The sequence below is a fragment of the Ambystoma mexicanum genome, chromosome 3p, assembly GCF_040938575.1.
Source record: "Ambystoma mexicanum isolate Mex_15411 chromosome 3p, UKY_AmexF1_1, whole genome shotgun sequence".
NCBI classification, from domain to species: Eukaryota; Metazoa; Chordata; class Amphibia; order Caudata; family Ambystomatidae; genus Ambystoma; species Ambystoma mexicanum.
The window spans coordinates 854,734,091-854,758,819 of record NC_090925.1 but is presented as its reverse complement, the minus strand read 5'-3'; the positions used below and the strand labels follow the sequence as shown (position 1 = coordinate 854,758,819).

Here is a 24,729-nt window from a genome sequence, read left to right as displayed (position 1 = left end):
GTCGAAGATCTCTGTTGAGTGTTTGGACATGGATCTTGGGTTTATTAGATTGCAGTGGAGTTTGGAGGTGTGGTTTGGTTTGGACTTTTTTTGTTGAGTTTGTCTTATCAGTGTTGAGGTTTCCTTCCTGGTCGATCACTTGTTGGACTGTAGATTTCGGGGTGTCGGCGTCTTCAAAGAGTTCCTCTAGGTTCTGTCTTGGGTTTTTGTTTTCATCAGGCTCATTTTTCGGGAGTTGCGTTTGTCAAGTTGACGTTCCTCTTGCTTTGGTGATGTAGGGTGTTATCGCATTGGTCGTGTGTTTGTTGGTTTTTTTGTTGTTCACCCTTCTTCTACGCGCTTGTAATAGGTTATTTGATGTTGCTGCTTCTAGCCTTGGATTGGTTTGCTGTGTTGAGCAGTTGTCAGCGAGGTAAGGAGTTAAGTAGAGAGATTTTTCTCTTCTCTCAATGTTGGTTCGATTTTTGTTCCTGTCTGTGGGGGTGTGTTCTGTAGTTTGAAGTTTGAAGTTTGGTTTATTTGTAAAGTGCACCAGGCCCGTGTGCAGCCGGGCTCATAATCTTAGGTAAAGGTTACAACAAGAGTGTACAAGAATAACACATTTACACGTTATACACAAATACAAATTTACAGGTTATATACAAGAACGATATACAGGATATGGTTGATACAGTGTGGCATGTGTACACAGATGGGAAATATTACAGGTAGAGAGCTAGGCTAGTGTGAGGAACCTCATGCTATCTGGGTGAACAGCCAAGCTTTGGCGTTGTTCTTGAACGTTGGGAACGAAGGCTCAGTTCTTATGTGGGTTGGCAGAGTGTTCCACAGTTTGGAAGCGAGGACGGGGAAGCTCACACCACCCGCTTTTTGTAGTTTAAATCTGGGGAGGGTTAGGCTGCGAGTTTGGGCTGATCTGGTAGGGCGGGAAGAGGAGTGAAGTGGGAGGCGCGAAGAGAGTTAAGGAGGGGCATTGTTGTTCAGGCATTTGTGAGTCAGAGCTAATGTTTTCAGGGCAATTCTTTGTTTTACCGGGAGCCAGCATAAGTCAGATCTGATTGTGGAGATATGGGACCTTCTAGGGATGTTGAGAGCAGCCCTTATGGCATTATTCTGAATAGTTTGAAGTTTATTGAGGTTTGACTGACTAGTCCCTAGGTAAAGGGCGCTGCAGTAATCTATTCTGGACATGATAAGTGTTCTAGCCAAAGTAGTGCAGTTGTGAGAGTTCAGGAATGGTCTGCAGGTGGTGATAAGTTTGCATGTATATGCTGAGGCCGACCTAACAGCATCTGTTATCAGTTATCTTTCTTTGTTGTTGTTCTGGATTGTTTGTTCTTTCTTCTTCTCTTGTTCTTTCCCTCAGAATGGGTCGTTTGCGAGGCATATGATTGATAGTAGTTTAGTTTGTTGATGTCCAGCTGATTCCGCTTTGGTCAGGTTGTCTTGTGGTGTAGTAGTGGGTGTGGAGTGTTGTCTGCCACTGGTTCGGGCTCTGTCTGTAGGTGGTATTCCGGCTGATGTTGCAGACTCGTTCAGTCGCTGTCTTGAGAGGGCTTAGGGGAGGTGGATAAGGGTTATATATTGGTGTTATCAGGGGATCTCTTTAGTGTCCGTTTCCCTGGACGCAGTTCACTGCGGTGAGTTAGCTATGTGGGTGTGAGAAGGGTATCTCCTAGTTGAGTGGCCTGGGGTGTGCAGCTAGGATTTACGCCTTATGATGAGTGAGGCCCTAGTTGCGCGTCACTCCCCCGTAGTTCCTTAGTGGGTTCTATCTCACTTAAGAGCGAGGTGGTCAGCAAGTTTGAGAGACCTATGTAGTGGGGGATGCACCTATCATTGCAATCTAATTTCAGGCAGCGCTATTGGAGACAGGGCTCCTGCCGGATCAGAGTGATCTGTATAGTGGGAGAGAGGCCCACCAATGCAATCAATGTCACACACTGCAATCTGAACACCGTACTTGTGCTAAATTTGAGAGGCCTGTATAGTGGGAAAGAGGCCTATCAATGCAATCTAGATATCATACAATGCAGTTTGGAGGCATGTCAATGCAGTCTAATATCACACAGTGCAATTGGAGACAGTGCCCCAGCCAGATTCGAAAGACCTGTATAGTGGGAGAGAGGCCTATCAATGCAATCTAAATGTCATACAATGCAATCTAGATACAGTACTTCTGAATTTGAGAGACCTGTATAGTGGGAGAGAGGCCTATCATTACAATCTAGATATCATACAATACAGTTTGGAGGCCTGTCAATGCAGTCTAATATCACACAGTGTCATTGGAGACAGAAGCCCAGCTAGATTTGAGAGACCTGTATAGTGGGAGAGAGGCCTATCAATGTAATCTAGATATTGTACCGTGCAATTTGGAGATAGAACCTATCAATGCAATCTGAATATCATCCAATGCAGCTTAGACAAAGATTAAAGTGCTGTGAGAGTGCTTATGGGGGAATATTTACAACTTCCATAATTCATATCTACATCAAGCTATCTGGTCATTGCATCGAATGCAATACCATCGAATGCCTTACCATCTAAAAAATTGCATCGAAAAAAAGCATTGAATGCATTTTTTTAAAGGTAAAGAGTTTAGTAAAATTATAATGGGGTTTAAAGGTTAAAAAAAGGGAGGTCTGGGGAGCCCCCATTAAAAAAAATGCATTCGATGCAATTTTTTTTCAATGCATTTTTTTTTACATGCAATGGTATGTCGATGGTAGGAATTTGATGCAATGAATAAGAACCCTATATCAATACACAGTAACTCATGCATAATATATAAAACACCACATATTCCATACATTTTGAATGCCTCATGGATTTCTCTCTTGACAGACAGGTAATATCCTACTATTTTTACCCTACATGCACATGATTCTGTCTTATCGTGATTCCAAAGCTTAGACATTCATCAGGGGTACTCTTTTATATATAGAGATGATATATATATATATATATATATACATATATATATATATATATATAGATTGTTTTCAGAAACCGGTGAATGATGTTGGAGAAAGTCTGGTAGCCCACCCAACAGACTGAAAGCTTAACTGATGCAACTGATGCACAGCTAGGGAGACTTAGCCTTCTGACAGCATACATGAAATCTAGTTACATTTATTAACACAAGAAGATGTTGAGGTTTTTCAAAAGAAGCGTACTCACCATCAGCGGTCTCTAGCGTCACACCTTGCAAGCTAGAGTAGCTGGAACTGCGGCTGCGCTTCTTTGCCTTAACTATAGAATGACTAGACATGGAGGATTCACCTTTGGGGTCGTTTAACTGAAAAATGAGTAAACAAAACAAGAAGAGGAGATAAAGAGGAGATAAAGACAAGGAAGGTAGGCAGGCTAAAATTGTCTGACCAACTGACCTTCACATAGTACATTCTGCTAGACAAAAAGTATTGGTGTGTCAATCGAGACATGGTGACAACGTAAAGCGCTCATCAAATTCAAAGATAAAGGGGTTTAAAATATATAATGCTTACAGAACAGGGAGAGCAAAATGGATTCTGATGCACCGAGGATTCCTCTGAGATGCTGATTGAGGGAAAGTAGACACATCAGCTTCCCAAAACAGCAAAGACTTCATCAGAGAAAGGACTGTCAATTAAGATGTCCCAGGTGTGCGATGTTTGATACTAAACATGTAGATGCAGACCAAAAGGACCCATCAATACGCATGCGTCATCAAAATTGCCACAGGGCTGAGTAAAAAGCATAACAACTCGCAGTTGTTCACAGCTTGCACCCAATGCTTTCCCTGGGGGGGCAATGTTAGTCTACTGGAGAAAGCCAGCTAGCAATTTAAGGACTACTGCATTGGGAGGTGTGATGAATATGATCATCCTGTAAAAGCACCAACTATCAGATTGGTATTTGGAACAGACCAATACGACACATAGTAAATGTTCAGCTATATAGTTTTGCCGTGAGAAAGCCCTTAGCAGTGCAAAAAAAGTGGTTAGCTAAATCATAGTTAATTTTAAGAGACTCACTGTTCATAGTGAATTTAATAAACAGATGTTCAAAACAATATACTGAATAATGTGACTTTTAGAAATACATATATTATGCAATTAGTAGACTTGGGTTTGGGGCATGTTCTGGACTTTTGAAAACAAAGTACTACTGTCTAAACGGCATCAGCATGGCAAACCCTAACCAAAGGACAAATGCCGATTATTGAAGAGCCAATCGATAGGGCACACGTTCACCGCCCCAGGACCTGTGGACTATTGGGCCTTACTTTTATTACTCAGTAGCAATTGATACTGAATGGGTATCAGTTTTCAGGGTACCACTCTTGGTACCAATTCTGAATATTAATCACTGCATGCATGACTGAAAACCATTTGGCACGTTACAGAGGAATGTATGTGCAAAATAACTGAAGCCTTAATTTGTGATGTGTGTGTTCAAAAGAGGTTCAACATCTATACATTTTCAAACTGGGAAGAGGGCCAACTCAAGAATCCATAACATAGAACACCATGCAATAATTACAGAGAAGTTGTTTCACAGTGCTCTACAGCATGAAATGGTACAGATTGCAGAGATCACTGCTCTTTGTATACAAAATTATTCTTAGAATGTCATCACAACTTCAAATTCAGTTCTCACAAATAAGCAGCACCTACACTATGTAATCATGGTCCAACGGTGCTCCCAAATCAAAGAAAAGACAACGAAGTCCTTTCAAATCATCCCACAGCACCGACTAAAAGACCTTCTAAAAATCAAATGTAAGTGCCAGAATCTTAGCAGAGCTTTACCTCTGCCAAAAGCAGCTTTAGGGGGAGGGAACCTTCCAGCAGCAAACAGGGAGTGAGAGCAGCAGGCAGGATGGAGCCTAGTGAGAATCAAGATAGCTGTGCCACCTCATATAGCCTCTGTCTCATTGAGCCCATAAACATGAGATCTGTAGAAAGGAAGCTGCTGCAGCCAATCAGTGAAGCCCATTCCATTATAAAAGTAGATCCAACCCCAATTGTTTGCTGGAGAGTAGCGCAGATTGTGATTGAAGAAAGATTGAGGTGGAGCAGTGAGAAGGGGGCAGGAAGAGTAGATTATGGTGGCGAACTTTAACATGAGGTGTAGAGAGTTTGTGGAGTAGAAAGTAGGAGGGCCGGAGAATGTATTGGAGGGGGAAGGATTATCATCAAGGAGGTTAAGGAGAAAGGAGTGGTTAAGCAAGGCGTATGAACAAGAGTTGTTGGAGGTAGAGGATTTGAGAAGAAGCAACCATTTGCAAAGGAGGAGGAGAAATGATGGAGGAGGTTGGTTGAGTTGAGGATGTTGAACTTGAGGTTGCAAAGCTATTCAGGAGGTTACTTTGGAGTAGTTGGAGAATTTAAGGAGAAGGTGGCAGTATTGTCAGAGGGGATTGGCAGAGTCAAATAGGTCAGGTTGGTGGAGAAGGTTGGCAAGTTGGAGGAGGTTAGAGGATTTAAAAAAGTTGAGAAGAGTGACAGTGGAGGTTGGAGAACAGCAGAAAGGACGCATGAGACATCAGGGAGGTGGAAGGAGTTGGTAGAGATTTGTTGGAGGCAGACTTTTTGCCAAGGAACCACAGAGGAGGTAAACTACTTAAGGAGGAGGAAAGCATAAGCAGGAGCAGACTTGAGAGGGACAAGGTCAGGGGCAAGTTCCTGATCCAAAAGGGGAGGAGTCCACAGTGGGAGTAGGCAAAAGCTTGTGGTCTGGCGATTGATTTATTTATTGTGGATTTGTATGGCGCTTATACATCAAGGAATTGTGTTTTTCAAAGCGCCCACAGGGCAAAGGGGAGGGAACAAGGGAACAAAAGACGACAAGGGGCTGAATTAACAATGAGGAGCAAAAGGCTGAGGCAGTCCTGCTAGGCCTTGTGAACATTCGGAACATGGAAGTGCAGAGAAAGAAGGGACAGGGGGCTTGGGGGGTAAGTGCTGGAGGTACCTAAGTGAAGGGACAGGGGAGGTGGGTAAGTGCTGGAGGTTCCACAGAGGGTGAAATGCCAGAGAGCCAGTTGCAGGGCAACAGTTAAGTACAAGGCAGTGACCAATTGGTAGGAGGGTGGTCACCTGTCAGAACAATAGGTGGAGGCCTGTGGGAGAACACAGGCCAGTAGATTCCCAAAGGAGAGTGCAGTGAGGGGTGTGGGGGGGTAGAGGCTGAAGGCAATTGGACAGAAGGCCAGGACCCAGAAGGACGCATAAGGGTCCAGGCCATCAATCACAGCGAATGTGGGGATTAGCAGGGGAGGGAGAGGGGAAGGAGGAGAAGAGGAAAGGCTTGAGGAGCTTGCAGAATTTGAGGAGATCTGGCTCAAGACGGAGAGAAAAGGGGGAAGCTGCTCCAGAGGAGGGAGCCAGCCGAGGAAAGAGATTGGCCACACGCTTGCTGCTTAGAGAAGCGCTTGACAAGTAAAGAGTTGGAGCCAGAGGATCGGAGAGATCTGGAGGGAGAGTATTTGGTGAGAGCAAGTTACATATAGCGTGGTCCCAGGCCCCAGACAGCGTTATGGATGATGCAGAGGGATTTTAATTTGATCCTTGCAGCAACCAGGAGCCAGTGTAGAGATTTTAGGGCAGGAGAGATACAGTTCCTGGGCTGGAGGTCAATGATAAATCTTGAAGCCCTATTCTGGATTAGCTAGAGGGAGTGCTGCAAGAGGAAGAGGGTAGATTAAGGAAGAGGCTGTTGCAATAGTCCAGCCTAGAGAGTACCAAAACGCTAGAAACGTTGAGCTTCTGGGGAAAAGTGAGGAAAGGGAGGATACCTCTGAGCAGGTGGAGTTGAAAAAGGGCCTTTTTGGCAAGGTCCAGGATGTGAGGAAGGAAAGAGGAGTCGAAGAGGACTACAAGGTTTCTGGCTCCAGAGGAACGGGAGCGGCTAGAGCCCATAGAGGTTGGCCAGAGTGAAGGGAGGAAAGAAGGAACAGGGGTCCCAATAGGAAGGATCTCAGTCTTGCTGGCTTTGAGACAAGATTGTTCGAGGCGCACCAAGACTGGATAGCAGACAGGCAGACAGGAATGGTAGGGGCAGTAGGAAGAGATTCAGAGGGATGTTTGAACAAGAGTTGGGTGTCATCTGCCTAACACTGGACGTGCAGGAAGAAAGTGGAGATAAACGGAGCAAGAGAGGCAAGATAGATGTTAAAGAGCCAGGGCAAAAGGGTAGAGACCCGCGGACGCCACAAGTGGAGATGGAGGTGGGAGAGGAGAAAGCTCAGGATAACCTCGGCGAGATGGTCAGTGAGGAAGGAGTTCAGCCAGTCTAGTGTCCGCTCCGAGATACCGAGGGTATCATGGAGTCGCTTTGTGAGGATGGAGTGGTTGACCGTATCGAAAGAGGAGAGATCGAGTAGAATGAGAACTGCAGGTGAGTTAGAGTCAAGAGATGCAAGCAGTTCCTCTTGGGTGTTCAGGAGAGCAGTTTCCACGACTATGGATTCTTGGAATCCAGATAGATGGTCATGTAGGCAACCAACAAGCCAATGAAGGGGGCAGAACCAGCTTAGGCTTCAGTGCACTTGTTAGATAGAGGGGACCCTAGGGCTATGCCTGTCATTCAACTACCCACACATTATATTGCTGCTCTGCCATTTTCGCCTCTCAACTTTCTGGTTAGTGCAGGTTGATGAATTTCTGTCTGGAACCTTTCAGGGGGTGGGACGGATTACTGTTTTTCTTAAGGCCCAGTTCTATTTTGCGATTCACAAGTTGTTTGCACATGTTGTAGTATTTGTTATTCTTTACTCAGTATGAATAGGTTCTAGGTAATTGAAAAGGGTGGCAATGTAGTAGTACTGTTGGGTACGGTTTTCCTGTTAAATGTTAGTGAGTGAAAATAGATTTTTATAACCTTTCTGAAGACAGGGAGGTTTCTTTTGCTACTTCCCTTCAGACCACATCCCTAGCAGTGTTCTACAATAGAATACTTCCCTATGATTGTGTACCTAGATGATCGTCTCACAAGTAGGAGAGCCAAATCTGATGGTCAGGGCTGGGAGGAGTGATCTTTAGAATGCTCCTAGAGCAAATCTGGTCTCTTGCTGTGTTAATGTCAACTCACTGCAGGCTTTTCTTTTAAGCATTGAGCCATGGCTCAAGTCACATGCTCCAAAGCGAGAAAGATTCATGCAGGTGCTGTATGGCAGTTCAACACTCAAGGAGGTTTTGAGGGATGGGCAGGGTGTTCTCTAAAAGTACCCCTGTAGCAGCATTCTTGAGTTTTGTCACAAAGACAAGTGGTTCATACAAGAGGCATAATACTAGGAAAATAGTTAAGGTGTATTAGGTATTTGTACAAGGTTGGCAGAAAGGGAAAAGCAAGTCTCAGTGTTTGGGGCGAAGCATGCCGTTCTTGAACGTCCTGCTTACTTGGCTGTGTCTTTAGGAGGCTTGACTACAGTGTGGAGACATTCTCCAGTGATCTCCGACACATAGGGCCTCATTAGGAGTCCACCGGTCCGGAATGCGGTGATTCTGTGACGACGGTGATACAGTTTCCGCGACCGCAAAGATGCGGAATGAACGCCCGATTACGGCTGGTCGGTCGCGTGCACCACACCAACGCAGAAACGCTGTCACTGTCGTCACGTAAACGCCCACGCAAACGGACATTCCGCCACAAAAAGCAGTGCAAAACCCGTGGCCGCCCCCGCCTTCACGGACACGGAATCACCGGAAGCGGAAATACCATGACCGCGAAAACCAGAAACAGAGAGGCGCCCATTATTTAAACCACAATCCACTGCCATCCTCAGACATCACAGGCCAGATCACCTCCCGGAGCAGCAAAAACCAACCACCACTATCCACCACTATGGCATCCAGGATTCAAGCACAAAGACCGCACAAGCAGCGCTTCAGTGAGGCAGAGCTGACAGTGCTTGTGGAGCATATAGTGCAGCATGCGGAAATGCTTTTCAGCGCAGACTAGCGGCGCGCCACCCAGCAATGCCGTAAGGAGGTGTGGGCTGAAGCAGCACGCAAGTGCATAGCAGTAGGGGTGACAACACGCTCTGTAAAGGACTGCCACACGAGGTGGGATGACCTCAGGCTCAGAGTGCGCAACCTCATTGCTGCACACCGCCAGCACAGCACTGGCGAAGGCCCTGCATCCCCACTGAAACTGCAGTTGTGGGAGGAGCGCTGCAGCAGTGTCCTGCACCTTGAGGGCATACACAGCATTGGCGACGCAAAGGCAGGAGTGAGCCCACCTGTAGATGCCGGTAAGTGCACAGAGTACAAAGCTAGGAGTGTGAATGAACCCCAGAAGTGACCCAATGGACCCATTTAACCCTCCCCCCCCCAAGCCAGGGCAGGAGTGACCCAATGGACCCACCAATCACCAAGGTGAGAAGCAACACACCCCCAATATATGGCCCCTTGACATACACACGTGTGACTGAGTACAAGCAGAGACACATACACCTGAGTGCATCAACAGTCATATGTATGTAAATGCAAGTGGTCACAGATCGTTCATTTTGATGCATGTGATGGACCCATCAAGTACCACCACACAACTAACAGCATGCCCTCTGTATCCCCAAAGCCATGTCAAGTGACAACGACAATGCCCAACAGGCAAGGCAACGTCCACCTGCACGTAGCCAACGCAGCACTCCTGCTCAGGAGGACGAAGCAAGCTGCTCCGGAACACAGGCGCCAGATGCAGCTGGCACGGATGCACCAGCCGACGCCACCATCCCCATACAGCCTGCCCCCACACAAGTGGCACACACTCCCACAATGGCCTCTGAATCCATCCTGCAGACCATCTGCACTGCGGAGGAGGGTGCATCCAGTGACAACAGTGCCCCAGCCATGCAGGCTGAAGTTGGAGTACAGGGGGAGGGGGACAACATGGATGACCCGTCACCCCTCCACAACCTACAGTTCAGCCCTTCCTCAATGCACAGCCCCATGAGGTCACCAACGCCCTCCATGGCAGAGCTAAGTGCCCGCATGCATCGGATGGAGGAACAGCAGGCCACCCTAACGCAGCTTGTGGAAAGGCAGCTGGAGGAGGTGATGCAGCAGCGGGAGGAGGCAAGGCTGCAGCGTGAGAGCAATGCCACTTCCGCGCGTCGGCTCTCCAAGACCATTTGACGTTTTGCCACCACCATGGTCACCTTGGCACACCATGTCCGGGAAGGCAACAGGGTGACATCCACCATTGCAGAGTCCATGTTGGTTGCCCAGCAGGCGTTTCTTGGACGTGTGCCAACAGTCACACCACCAGTGCCGTCCCCCAGCACCACCCCCTCAACCTCCACCACTGCCAGCCCACAGAGGCGCTCTGTCGGCTGACTGGACCCTCCGGCAAGGACGCTCAAGCGCATAAGCGACCCCGGAAATAGTGCCATGTGGGAATGGCTGTCCACAAGACATTCTGGGACACAATGGGTGTATGGGGATGGGTACGTTTGGGTGGTTGGGGAGGTGCATTATGGGGATAGTGTTTTGAGGCCTGGTTGGGGGTGGGTACGTTTGAGTGGTGGGTGGGCATAGGTGTACAACTTTCCCATCTAATTCACCTTCTTTCCGGCTTTGTTTAAATTAAATCACCTTTGAAAACTCTTTCACGAGTGGAGATCCGTAATTTCATTTGCAATCAATCTATTCATTAACCTGCATCTTCATATACATGCAATGCTGTTTATGTGCAGTCTCAAAAGTAAATGCGAATGAGTGTATCCCGTGCATGTTGACCATCTTGTGCCCCCCTGCGAGGGAGTGGAGCCATCACATCCCCATCTTCAACTCCATCATCATCCTCTGTGTCTGGGGGCAGCAGAATGTTCCTGCGCATGCACAGACTATGCAGCATGGCACACACAAGCACTATTTTACCCGTCTTCACTGAGTTGTACAGCAGTGATCCGCCAGATCTGCTCAAGCAGCGGAACCTGGCCTTCAGTAGGCCAAATGTCCTCTCAATCATGCCACGTGTGCGGACGTGTGCCCTGTTGCACGCCTCCTCATGCCGGTTCCTTGGCCTCCGTAAGGGCGTCATCAGCCAAGGTGTGAATGCATATCCTGCATCACCTACATGGGATGTAAATGGAGGACATGTCAGTGTTTGTGGTATTCGTGTTCATCAGATGCAGTGCAATCATGCGTCATTAGTCAATCATCCATATGGGCCAAGCAGTGGTCTGACCAGTGGATGATTACCATTCCTGGTTCATAGTTGTCCACATTGGCGTTTGGACATTGCCCAACAACTTGCTGTGCATATGCGGCCAGTAGTGGTTGGTGAGTATGGCATTGTGCAGTGATGTACACACATGGAGGAGTCAGTCAACAGACTGTGATGATGTGGTAGATGCAGAATGTCTCATGTGCACACATTATGTGCATAGTGTGGGTGGCTGTATCAAGTGGCTCAAGTTGTATGAGCTTGTACTAGTCTTGGTTGTGCATCTCCTTTGGCTGGGTGTGTACGGGCACACTGTGGCAACCTGTCATGTGTAGCTTTGTGATGTGTGGGTTGTGGTGACTGTCCGTTACATGGGCCAGGGGGTGATGCATTTGCAGTTGTAGCAGGCCAGTCACACAGGTCATTGCCCTGGACACCCCCCCCCCACTTTCACAGGGCCCGTGCACTGGCAGTTGTACTCACCTAATAGCCATGTGCTTTGTCCAGCATAGCGTTCCATGTGCCGTGGCAATGTCGAATTCCGCAGGACCATTGAGTCATGTGTTGACCCCGGGAAATGTGCGCAGCAATGTGTTATCACTTGTCCAGCGTCACATACCATCTATACATTCAGTGAGTGGTACAGTTTCCTATTGCGGTACACCATCTCCATTGCACGTGGTACTGTGAGCTCTATGTGGGTGCAGTCTACTGCTCCAATGCAATTTGGCATGGCCGCAATGGCATGGAAGGCCAGCTTGGTGGCAATGACCTGGGCAAGGGTACGGGGTAGGGCGATGTGTACTGACACATGGCGCAGCAGGGCATGCAGGACCTGGCACAGTATTCTTGAAAAACAGGGTTGACAGAGCCCGTGCAACTCACCAACAGTGTGCCGATACGTTCCAGTGCCAAGAAAATGCAGTACCGACACCACCTTCAGAAGGGGGTGGAGGGTATTGCTTGTCGAAATAACAATGCGGCTGCCGATGTCATCCTCATTCATGGTTGTGATGTGCAGGATTGTTGGACGGTCCAGTCGGTATAATCTGTGAATCTGTCCTGGGGTCAGGTTCCAGGGTGAGGCCCTGATGTGGGGTATTGCAGGCTGCCTGTGGGGTCATGGCAGCTGCACAATTGGGTTTGGCATGGGTGCAGCGTTTGCCAACTTCTGCCTGCGCCGCCTCCTCCTCTTCCTCCTCCTCCTCCTCCTCCTCCTCCTCCTCTGCACCATTACTGTCACCATGTGCAGTGCTGCCTGTAGGTTCAATAGCCCCAGCCCCAATGCTGTCACAGCAGCTGCATGCATAGTTGTGTTTGGAGTTTGCCTGGGTGTGGGTGGGGTCCTTTTGTAGGCTCCCAGTGGCCTGCTGGGTCCAGCTGGGCTCATTTGGTGCACCTGTGGCCTGATTCAGCTCACCAGGCACTGTTTAACGTCATGTCTGCAGCGGCGTCCATACTGCCACCGTGTCCACAGTGTTTACGCCATTTTTGTGGCAGTTTCCATGTCCGTGCTACTTGTAATGCGCATGGTGTTACGTATTGCCCGTAACTGGGGGTTTTCTCTGCCGACGCAGTTTTCGGGTGCGTTGACTCCGCGGTGGTGGTTTTTCCAGGATCGAAGGTTGGAATTTGCTGATACGGTAAACGGTGCCAGGTATAGTTATACCGGCAATGTTAAATCCGGACCGGTAGACTCGTAATGAGGCCCATAGTGGTGAGTGTTGAATTGGCGCACGTCTCAATCAAAGACTTAGTCTTCGACAGACAGGAGGTCAACTCTGGACCCTCATTGGCTGTTTCCTCAGCCTCTTTCCATTTACCAGGGTCCTGGCTACCCTCCAGTCCGCTTGCACTCTCCTCATTGCCCTGCCATGTTCACATAGATATGGGACCTTTCCTTTTTCCAGTCTCCTCCTCTTCCCTATCCACTAGCGTCACCTGCACTTCTTCGATGCTTCGGCTGGTGCTGGTTCCTCCACACAAGGCAGTGTCCCCCTGGTCAGTCTCAATGTTCACCTTTCTCAAAGTTACCCTCTTCACTGCCTTTGGGCTTACATAACCTTTCTCCTTCTCCTCGGTTTTCCTCATGTTGTTCTCCTAATTGCCTTTTTTTTATCTTCTCACCCTTTGCCACCTCCAGATGTTACTCCTCTCTCTCCCGATTTTCCTTCCATCCTCTTCACCTCTTTCACAGCCTTCTCCACCTTTTTCCAACCTCTCCCTTCCAGATTCCCTCATTACATTTCTTCTCATTACCAGCTCCAAAGTTAACTCCTTTTGCATCTCAACACCCACACTGAATCCCCTCCCCTCGGGGTGGCCTCTTTTCTATTCAGTTCTTCTGTGTGCGATTATGATTTTGAGCTTTGGATACTTAGTTTGTTTTCATGAGTGGTCCTTCTGGGACCGTAGGGGCCAATAGCCCCACCCCCCATTATCACAGTCCTAGCCTTCTTTTAGGCAGTCTGCCATTATGAACGGTTGAACCTGTGTGTGCAGGTAAGGTGACTGTGTGGCAGCTCAATGCTCTACAGTTTACCTCCCTGACTCAGTTTCCAAACTCAACTGTATGCTTAGACCCGCAGTTCGTTTGGGGGGTGGGAGGGCGGTGCGTTAATACTGTAGCTCTGTTTGACTGCATTGCTGGATTCCATTGAAGGGATAGTAGCCAAAGGTGTTCTTATAGCAATCCCCTGCTTCCTCTTCGTGGCATGGTGGGAGTCGCTTGGGGAGCCCACTCTACGTCTCCCCGGGGACCAGCCTCACAGTGCTTATGGGGGAACTCTGTCCCCTTGATGATCACACAGTCTATCCCTAGGGACAACGCGCAGTCATTGTTGGTTTCCAGGTCGGATTGAGAAGCAGCCGCTCTCAGCACCTTGCTCACGCAGATCCTTGCTTCCCAGCACGTGTTAATCGGGACCATACCCCGACGTTCTGATGGAATCCACCAGCCCATACTACAAGAGCGCCAAATCTCAAGCACAGACTCTCGCTGTCCTGGCACTTGGGCTTACATGAATTACCACAGCACCCTGTGGTTAGAATCTCCTGAAATTGAAACAAAAGGGGACCAGCTCACAAGCTTTTTACCGCAACGCTTCATTGCACATGAGCCCAACAGGACACCTCTTCCCTCAACCTGTTCCATCGTCCTGATGAAGGCCCACCAATTTCCAGCTTCATTAAACAGCTTTCCTTTCTTGGCCAAAACACAGTAGTATCGACGACCCAATTTTCTGTACCAGTGTCCATCACTAACACTGATATTTGTGCACTGTGAATTTGTGTTGTGCTCACGTTATCTGTAAATTGATTTCCTGAGACATTATTAAGGATGAAACATGCCTAATGCTCATTTCACTCCAGTCAATTTGACTGGACTGTACTTTTTGTGTATTGCATACTAAGCTGGATAAGTCAAAGAGCCCTTGTAGTTTTATTGATGAATTGATGTGCATTAAAAGCATGGGGCCAATACTTTTTTGACCCTCATAACATTGGTTTTGTTGTGTGTTGTTCAATCATGAAATTGTGTGGTTTCACTCACCCTGATTATTATATAATTGTGTACCCGCCTGGGTAAATCGCGGCCTAGCCAGGTCCCCCTTTTTTTAGCCTATCCCTAGGGACCGCATGGCCTTGGTCAAAGGCTGCATTTTGGACCACTGAAGCCTTCTAGTAAGGTAGCCTGTGAAACCTGGGTAAAGGTCATATGACCAACGAGATTATGGACAGTATTATTCTTTGTGGTTATGCTAGATGTGCAAAATGCACCCCAAGCATAAACACTAGGGGAAAGTTGGTCTATGACAATGCCCAGATTGTTAAGAGCATTGGAAGGAGAAATGGCACAGGCACAAAGTAGTAGGCCAGGGCAAGGAACCAAGTTAGCACATCAGATTGCTGTATTTTAGTGAGATGTAGGTGGTTGCCCACCATGTTAACCGATTTTGGGGAGACTACATCGGGTAAGGGGTTTTGTAAACTAATCAAATAATTAATTTGGTGTCTAATTAAAGCAGGCAGAGGAGTGAATAGGTCAGATACTTGTGCCTTACGAGCATTAAAAAGTAGAGGGAAAAAGCTTCAGGATACCAACCTATGATGGTCCAGGATTTGAAATGATGATTTAGATGACCAGGAGCTAAAATCGGCTCTGGGGTGTCGAACATCTCAGAATAGGCAGGAGCTGCTGCTGGGGGACCAGAAGCGAACACAGTGCATTGCAAATATAGTTCACACAGAGGTTTTGCACACTGTTTGTCCATTATGTACAATCCATTGTAGTTGAATGTGTTCATAATTCTTCATTTACATTCTTAAAACACTCAAAGTTAATGTCACATATGCATAATTGGAAGGCACCTGTTGGTTTGGGGAGCCAAAAGTAGCCCCTGCTAACTATTGGTTTTAAGCTAACCAGTCTCTCCTTCTAGGGTAGAAGCAGGAGCTAAATAGCTCACAGCGCTCAGCAATTTCGAACCCTGTGGTCTGAACTAGGAGGAAAAAGTTGATGCCATATGAATTGCTTTGGCTTTGTAGATGCAGAATGAGGAAATCTATTCAAACTTGGGTTTCAAATTCCCACATCCTCTAGTTGGGATACTAAGATGAGGTGGTTGACCATGTCAAACTCACCTGACCCACTGAGGAGGAGGAGTGCGTTTATGCCATTGTTGTTATTTGCTGACATTCCCAGCTAGAGGAAGGTGTTTATTCAGTTATGCACATCAATTGAAAGCCCACCTGGCCTTAGCTGGCAGTGGTTGCAAAATAGTCTAGGACACAGACTGTGTAGTTGGGTATGGGATGTTGGAAATGGGCCTGTAGCTGACCTGGTTTTCTGGTCTTGTTCGTGGGATGCTTTGTTGAGCATCAAAATGACTTAGGTCCAACTGAACTCCTCTGTGACTGTCAGCCAGGAGTGCCGTGCGGAGCAGGGAATGTAGGGGTTTGTATGTTGATGGCAGTGAAAAGAAGACTTTGAAGTATGCAGACCTGGGGGAAGGAGGCCTGCCAGGGTGTTTGCCAGAGCTGGTCCGACCCCAGAGGCATGGTGAAAGAGTTGGGGTAGCGGAGGAAGTACGTGCACCCCTTAAAATGCATTGTATATGACTGTTTACCGTTGTCCCTTCCACAATGCCGTTCAACTTTTTTCCAGGCCAACATTCTCTCGTCTTTTTTCCAGAACCACAAGTCCCAGAATGCATCAGGGTGCAACCAAGAAAACCCAGAATAGAAACAGGGGAGTGAAATTAAGATCAGAAATTAAATGGAGTAGGAGATTCCCTACCCAAAAGAGAGTAAGAGACACCCAACACCCGTCCCACCAACATCAGAAAGAGCCCATGGACATGGTTGGGAAACAGAAAAACAGCAGTAGAAACTGCAGGGGAGCATGAGATGCACATACATCCTCTCCAAGCCCAGTTTGAAGAAAAAAACTCACCAGCACACAAAGAAAACCACAAGGAAACCGAGCAGTCCGAGCATATGACTGCCGCCACACAATTGGAGACTGAAAAGGAAGCAGGGCTAGATGCCTTCTTAAGACTTCCATGGGACGCCACAATCCCCAGAGGCGTAGTTTAGACAGATTGACCAAGGGAGCATATGACAAGAGAGATCAATGGGAGCAAGGATGAGAGAGTTAGAAGCAGGGAGGCTGGGTCATACAAGCCCAGCCAGCACAGAGGCTATTGGAAGGTGTCCGGCTGAGGTCAGGCGGAGTATTAGCGGGCAAAGAGTCCAGGAGGAGGGTGGATGGTAGCGTGGAGCGCTGAGCAGACTGGCAGTATTCCGAGAGTGCTGGTAAGGTACTGTGTGTGAAGGAGGGTAGTACCAGCTGTGAAAAGAGTGAAATATAGATAGAGAAAGGGAGAGACCGCACAGGGGAATTTTCAGAGGGTGTAAGAGGGAGTTTAACTGACAGATTATGTGGCAGGAGACTGAGGAGAGAGTCAAAGGTGGTAGTAGGAGTAAGTTGAGGGGAGGGCAGAAGAAAAGGGTTGTTGGGAGAGGAAGACCGTGACGATAAGAAAAGGAGGCAGACGAGAAGATGGGTAATTGAGTGAGTGAGGTGATAGAAGCAGGGTGCAGGTAGATGGAGAGGTGCAAGAGAAGAGCGGTGTAGGAAGTGAGAGGGTGGCAGAAGAGAGGTGAGAGTGAGAAGGGCACAGATGGGGAGGGAAAAGGGGGAGAGGAGCAAAGGAGAGCAGGAGAGGTATAGGCTGAAAGAAGGAGAACAAGATGAATGCTGAGGGAGGAAATGGAGACACTGAGTGACAGAACGAGTGAGGGGAGAGACAAGCGTAAAAACACTGCTGAAGCTAGTCTGCTGCCAAAAGGGAGAGGATTATTTTTTTGTATTTTTTTTTAATTGATTTATGGTTTCGAAAAAAACCTTTATCAAAACATTCAAACATTACATGCTATTCATCAATAGTCAATAAAGTACACTAACAGTAAAGAAATCCAAAAAGTAATTACAAGGACAAATCAAAAACTTTTCAGAAACTGCAAGGGGGCAATGGTCGCCGACTAGCTTTCTTCTCATCAGAAAGACCAAATCTCCCCCTAATCCAACGTCCCATATGACTTGAAGATTTTTATCAAATGTCTAGTTCTTAAATCTGTCAATCCTTGGCAAAACAATGACACATGCATTAGAGCTTCTGTGGTGTCTTCCTTCCGACAAAATCGACATCCCTTCGCAACAGCTTTTACATAGATGTTTAAAAGTTGGTTGGTGGAATTTATGGCGGACTTCAAGATGGCCGCCGACACTAGGTAGACGTGTCGACGGTGCTACAGCACCTACATGCGGATCCACCACCCTGCAGAGGCTGAGACTGACCAAAAAGGAAGGGGCACGCGACGGGGAGAAAGACGGGCGCGGTATCAGCCCAGGACAACAGTGCAGAACCCATTTGGGGAAGCCGGCGAAGGAGAGGAGGCACCCAGCCGGAGCACTCGAGTCGACAGGCCGGGGGGAGAGGATCCAACATCAGAATAGCGGATCCCGGGGGGCCCAGTGACCCAACAGGGAGAAAGACCCAGCAGCCCAAGGACAGGCAGGGGCACCCCGTGGCAACGGCGGAATGGCCTGAAAGCAGCCCGCAAGGCTAGCAAGCAGCAGCGGCCACCGCGGGAAGACAAGCGAAGGGTTCCGGCGGCCCGACAAGGCGTGCAGCAGCCACATAGCCAGAGTTGCAAGAGGGGTTCTGCGGCCGTGGGTGAGAGAGCGGGGAGTCACCCGGGCACGGGCAGAGGGCAGCCGCCTTAGGAGAGAGTCGCACCTGAGGCAAGAGCGGGATGGAGCAGCTTGAGGCGGACCCCGAGGGGGTACACTAGCGCCGGGGCTCAGGCGCGGCCACCAAGCCGGGAGAAGAACCCTAGGAGCCGGCAACAGAAGCGCACATTCACCGGGCAAGGCCTTACACCCACCGGTACATGGAAGCACAGTGAGCGGCCCCATCAGCAGAGGAAGGCGGCACCAGAGACGAGGAGCTCCACGCGAGTGAAGCGGACAGCGCCAGAAGGGAGGAGCACACAGGGGAGCAAGCGGAGAGGCCCGCAGAGAAGAACAGGCACTGACGGTGGCACGAGGCCCCGCCCGGCAAGGAAGACATCAAGAGGAGACATAGGGGCCCGGCTGAGAGAAGCAAGCTGGTAGCAGGTGAGCCCCCCCTCTCCCGCAAGACTGGGCCACCGCTGGTAGCATTGGCAAGGGGGGGCCACTGAGGGGAGTAGGGCCACTGAGGGGGGGGTAGGACCCTAACACAGGTTCAGGACCCAGAGCGGACCTGGGGCACCGACAGACCCCAGGAGCAGAGGGTCATACGCAACAGGGAGCAGGGGCTCCACTAGAGGAGTCCCTTAGCAAAAGGACACCGAGGGCGGACTGCAGCCTTGCACCTCACCCCCGCGAGGGACAGCCTCTCAACTGAGAGATATACAACAAGAGGAGAGAGAGGATGAGACGGTCCACCCTCACAGAAGCAAGAAAGACAGGCAAAGGAAGCAGGGGGACGATACCCCGTAAGGGCCCCCTGGCGGGCCTAGCTCCCAGTTCGAGGAAAGGAAAGAGCATGAAACACGGGGGCACAGGGATGAGACAGAGGTTTGCAATAAAGTGGGCTCAACCTCGCACATACCAAGGCACACGTGACCAAGACCTGCCCCAAAGGAGTGGGCGCCAGGGATACCCCGCCCTACGAAAAGGGACCCCACTGCGATAACAGCTTCGGGTACCATGACCCGACCCGGGTTCCGACCTCAACCGACAGGGTACTCAAGAATGTCATCCAAATCCAAAAGCAAGGTGAACAAAGGCGGACCGCCTCAGGGAGACATACCAGGAACACTGCCAATGCTGTGGCCAGCCAGGGAAGCCATTGAAGCACACAGGGCCGCCCTGGAAGGGGCAACGGCCCCTATCACCACCAGAAGAAATTGATCCGCTGGCCTAGATATCACGCCAGGACTTCCATGGGGGAAATGCTCTCCCTACAGTCCAATTTAGTGAAGACATTCCAGGACCAGTTTCAGCTACTGTGGTCAGACCTCAAATCAGCCCCGGGGGAGCTGAAACAGGAAATGGGGCAACTAGGCGAGAGGACAGACATTCTGGAGAAAGGTCTACAGGAGGGAGATCGGGAAACCATGGCGAACAGCGAGGTCATAGAACGGCTGGACGTGGCCACACGGAACCTGGAACTCCAAATGGAAGACATGGAGAACAGATCCCGGAGGGTCAACGTCAGGCTGAAACTGCTACCAGAGACGGTGACAGATAGGGAGCTGAAGGAGACCGTCCAAGGCATCTTCGCAGAACTTCTGGGGGAAACTACTCCAAGCACAGTGGAATTAGACAGGGTCCACAGAGTGGGATGCCTCAACAAGAGCCCGAATGCCAGGCCAAGAGACGTGCTGGCGGCATTCACAAGATACGGCCAAAAGGAAGCGGTCCTGAAAGAGGCAAGATAACCGGAACCGGTCAAGTACAAGGACCAACAAATCGAGCTGTACCAAGATTTTGCAAACAGCACCCTAGTCAAGCACCGCCAAATGGGCCCGATCCTAACAATATTCAAAGAACGAGGGATCAGATATAAATGGACCTTCCCTTTTGGACTCCTTTTTAGGGGAGCAGGCATGCATAAACGCATAACCACGCTGCAAGAGGGGGCGGACATACTGCACATCGAGCTGGAGCAGGAGCAACGGGAAATCAGACCTGAGAGATCAAGCAGAGAGAATGTAACGAGATCCAAACCGTGGGTTTGGACCATGGTCGGAGACAAACGGGAAAGAGGCCAAATTACGTGGCCTGTGGCACAAGGAAAGGGGCGAGGAGCCAAATAATGAAGAGGGGGTGCAGCCAACGGGGGGAAGCCCTGATAAGGTACCATGACAAAGGGGTGGTGGATGCAAAAAGGTTCATAAGGGATTGGGGGGTGGGAGCAGAAGGGGTTAACATCATGGAGTTAGAAAGGGTGAAGAGGCCCGGTGTGAGGGAAAAGAGAGGGAGGCGGGTGGCAGGAACCCCTCTAGGGGAGGGGAGGAAATTGGAAAGGGGGGGGGTGGCAAGCAGATACGAGCAAAGGCGAAAAGCAAGAGGGGGCGGATGGGAGTGGTCAACTAAGGGGGGGGTCATGAGGAGGGGGGGAACATGGGAAACAACAAGCACAAGGAAAAACCAAAGCCATAACCATTCAAGTGGCTGACCCATAATGTCAGGGGACTCAACTCCCCTCTGAAAAGGAAGAAGCTAGAGCAATTCCCGAGGAAGGAGGGACCAGACATTCTGGGGTTATGGGAAACGCACAAAGATCAAGGGAGACTACAATTACGAGGCTTCGATCAGATACTGCACGCATCAGGAATGACTAAGACGGGGGTGGCCTTGGCTATAAAAAACACTGTGGACTTCAGGGTGACTGATATCACCCGGGATAAAGGGGGCAGGTATATTATAGTGAGGGGGACACACCTGTATCTCCCCTACACTTTAGCGGTCATCTACGCACCCAACTCAGGACAAGAAACTTTCCTTGGGTGATTCTTGGGGACATTGGAAGAAAGCGCAAGGGGCCTAATATTCGTAATGGGAGATTTTAACATAGCTTGGGATAGGGGAAGGGATAGATCAGGGGAGATCGGCAGAGGAGGTGGTGTTGTAGCATCGGCGGAACTAAGAGATAGAATGACTAGGGCGGGACTGCGGGATGTGTGGCAGGAATTGAAGGGGGACGAAGAGGGCTACACGTTTCTATCCAGCGTACACAGAACGCAATCAGGAGTTGATTATATATGGATCTCTGCAGCCTTGCTGGGCTGGGTTTGGGATGCAAAGGTAGGCCCCATCTGAATAGCAGATCATAAAATAGTCTTCATGCAGATGGGCCTAGGGTGCAAGGAAAGGGGGGTGTGGGGATGGAAATAACAGAGGACCCTCCTGAGGGACCCAGTGGTTAGAGGGGAAATAGAAGGGAAGATTAAAAAGTTCTTCGAGGCCAACGAGAGGGAGTATACAGGGGAAGATACCAGATGGGACGCATTCAAAGCAACACTTAGGGGGGAGACGATAGCAGCGAAAGCCCAGATGGAAAAGCAACTAAAAAAGGTACTGGCGGCAAAGCTAGAGGTAGAGGCAGAGGTAGAGGCGGCTAGGCAAGCGGCAGATCGACCCCATCCAGGTCCTCCAAGAAGGAGTACAGGCCCGCGGTGGGACAACTAGAGGCCCTCCGAGCAAAGAGGGCGGAAGGGGCATTACTTTTCACCCAATATTTTCATAAAAATATTACGCCAAAGCAAATAAGGCTGATGCACTTCTGGCGTGCCTCCTGAGGGGGGCAAAGGCAAAAAACATGATCACGGCATTGAAAACAGAAACCGGGGAGCACCTCACACTCTTGGATGTCCCCCAGGCAAGTCTAGAAAAAATTTACGGAACCCTTTACACATCGCAAAACCCACAGGCCCACTTGCAGGAGGACTTCCTTACGAGGGTAGAGATGCACAAATTGGCAGGGAGGCCCGAGACAGTTTAAATCGGGAGATCACAGAAGATGACGTTAGAAGGGTTATTGGAATTTAGGCACCAGGGCTGGACAGCTATACGGCGGCCTTCTATAAAGTGTTTGCACACATATTGACGCCGCACCTGACATACCTCTACAACACGTTTAAAACCATGCGCTGTATAACTCATCCATGGAAGAGGCCAGACTGACCCTAATCCTCAAACCCAGTAAAGACCCCACAGAAAGAACATCTTATTGGCCCATTGCACTAATCAACGTGGATGTGAAAAATTACACAAATATCCTAGCAAATAGGCCAGAGGGGATACTCCGGGAACTGATCCATTCGGATCAGGCAGGATTTATAAGGGCCAGACAACATTAGGAGGGTGGCACATCTGCTTGAAAAGGTGCAGAAGACAGATACTCCCGCAGTTCTCTTATCACTTCACGCGGAAAAAGCGTTTGACTGTGTGGAGTGGTCCTTTCTGTTTCGGGTCATGGGAAAAATGGGTCTGGGGGGAGATTTTCTCAGGATGGTACAAGCCAATTACCAAGCCAATTACCAGGCGCCATCAACCCGCGTGGCGGTAAATGGGACCATGTCACGTCCGTTCAGGCTAGGCAGAGGGACCAAACAAGGGTGGCCCCTCTCTCCAATGCTATACGCATTATCTGGAACTCCTTCTACAGGCAATACGAGAGGCAGATACGATACAGGGTGTTCCATTCGGGGCACAGCAACATAAGGTAGCAGCCTTTGCCGACAACATGTTGCTAACACTGACCAAACCCCTGGAATCTATCAAAGCGAGCAAGGCCCTGCTAGAAAGATTCGGGGAGTTATCGGGCCTGCAAATTAACGTCGGCAAGTCCGAACTACTGAATCTCGCTCTGAGGGAGGAGGACCGCAATATACTAAGAACACCACCACCATTTGTGTGGCGCCCAGGAGGGATTAGGTACCTGGGGGTGAAGATCACGACGACCCTTTCAGGATGGTACACAGCTAATTACCCTCCCCTCCTGAAGGGAATAAAGCAGGATTTTCACAAGTGGAGGAACCTTCGGGTCTCCTGGATTGGGAGGCTAGCCGCAGTAAAAATGGTGACGCTCCCACACTTGCTATATCTATTCCAGGCAATCCCACAGGCGGTGCCAGCAAACTTTTTTAGGGAGATAAGGGAACTGACCAATGAATTCATCAGGGAGGTTAGGAGGGCAAGGATCAATAGGCACTTACTCATGGCCCCAACGAGGTAGGGAGGAACTGGCCCTACCTAACTTCCAACAGTACTATGAGGCCACGCAATTAAGGTGATCAGGGAATGGCTCCAGGAGGGAGAGGGTGTACAAGGCAAGCAATGCGTTAAGATGGACAGGTCAGTAGGACAACACACGCTGAAAGAAGTGCTGTGGCTACCGAAAAAGCACAGCCCGAAGCACATGTATTAGAGCACTATTACGAAACTCTTAGCGGACAACTGGGACAAGTTAGCAGAAACCAGAGCAATCACTATCTTCCCATCCCCCTTCACGCCTATATTTAACAACGGAGACTTTACACCCGGGACGGAGAAGGGGGCCTTTAAACAATGGCGAGAAGGAGGGTGCAGGAAATTGCAGGATATGTTCCGGGGGAGGGAGGGGGGGGGGGAGATGCACTCATTCGTGGAATGTAAAAGGGAATTTACAGTGGGGGAAGGGGAGAGGCTGAGGCACGCCCAACTAAGACACTGGGTGCTGAACCCCGAAATCTAGGTGGTGGCCACCAGAGGCGTTACGCCGTTCGAAAAGTTCTTTCTGTCAAATGATGGGGCTAAAGGGCTGATATCTAACCTGTACGGGATTTTGGACGACGCTACCCCTAGACAACACTGGCCATACATGCACAGATGGGAACAAATACTGGGGAGCGACATAGAAAGGGAGGAATGGGGGAGACTATGGGTGAAAATTCCCAAGCTAGCAAAGGCATCCAAGTTGCAAGCCGCACGGTATAAAATACGTTTTGGTTGGCATTACACACCAGCCCGCTTACACAAGATATACCCGAGCACGTCAGGGGAGTGGTGGAGGGAGTGTGGGAAGGAGGGCACAGCGGAACATATTTGGTGGAAATGGCAAAAAAATCAAACCCTTCTGGAGGGAGGTACAGCAGGATCAGGCCTACGGGCTGGGGAAAGCAGTCCACCGGAACAGATCCTGCTAGGGATCAGTGGGGTACAGGGGACCAGCGGGCGAACCCAGACCTCGAGAAAAAGCTAGAGTGTTGCTGACACTGGCAGCAATGATGATAGTCGCACAGAGATGGAAGAGCACAAACATACCCACGGTACAGGACTGGTTACGCAAAGTGTGGGAAATTGTGGCTCTCGAATGGGCGACATACACCATGAATGGTAATGTGCACAACTGATTGGGGAGAAACTCTGACCTTCCTTAAAGAAGACTTACAGGCAGTTTGGTGCCCCCAGCGCCTCAGATTCTTAGAATTACAGTGAACTATACGGTTCTGCCCATAACGAAACTGACTAGA

At 49.4% G+C, this 24,729-nt stretch overlaps 1 protein-coding gene across 4 annotated transcripts in view; it reads right to left on the bottom strand.

Annotated features, from left to right (window-relative positions):
• LOC138580996 (enolase-phosphatase E1-like) overlaps window positions 1–24,729 on the bottom strand; it is a 324,354-nt gene that overhangs the window by 156,409 nt on the left and 143,216 nt on the right. For all 4 annotated transcript variants that reach the window (XM_069651991.1, XM_069651990.1, XM_069651992.1 and 1 more), the window contains one exon: window positions 3,184–3,301. In XM_069651991.1, coding sequence (XP_069508092.1) covers window positions 3,184–3,301 — 118 coding nt within the window. Of the gene's footprint in view, window positions 1–3,183; window positions 3,302–24,729 lie in introns of those variants that run through there.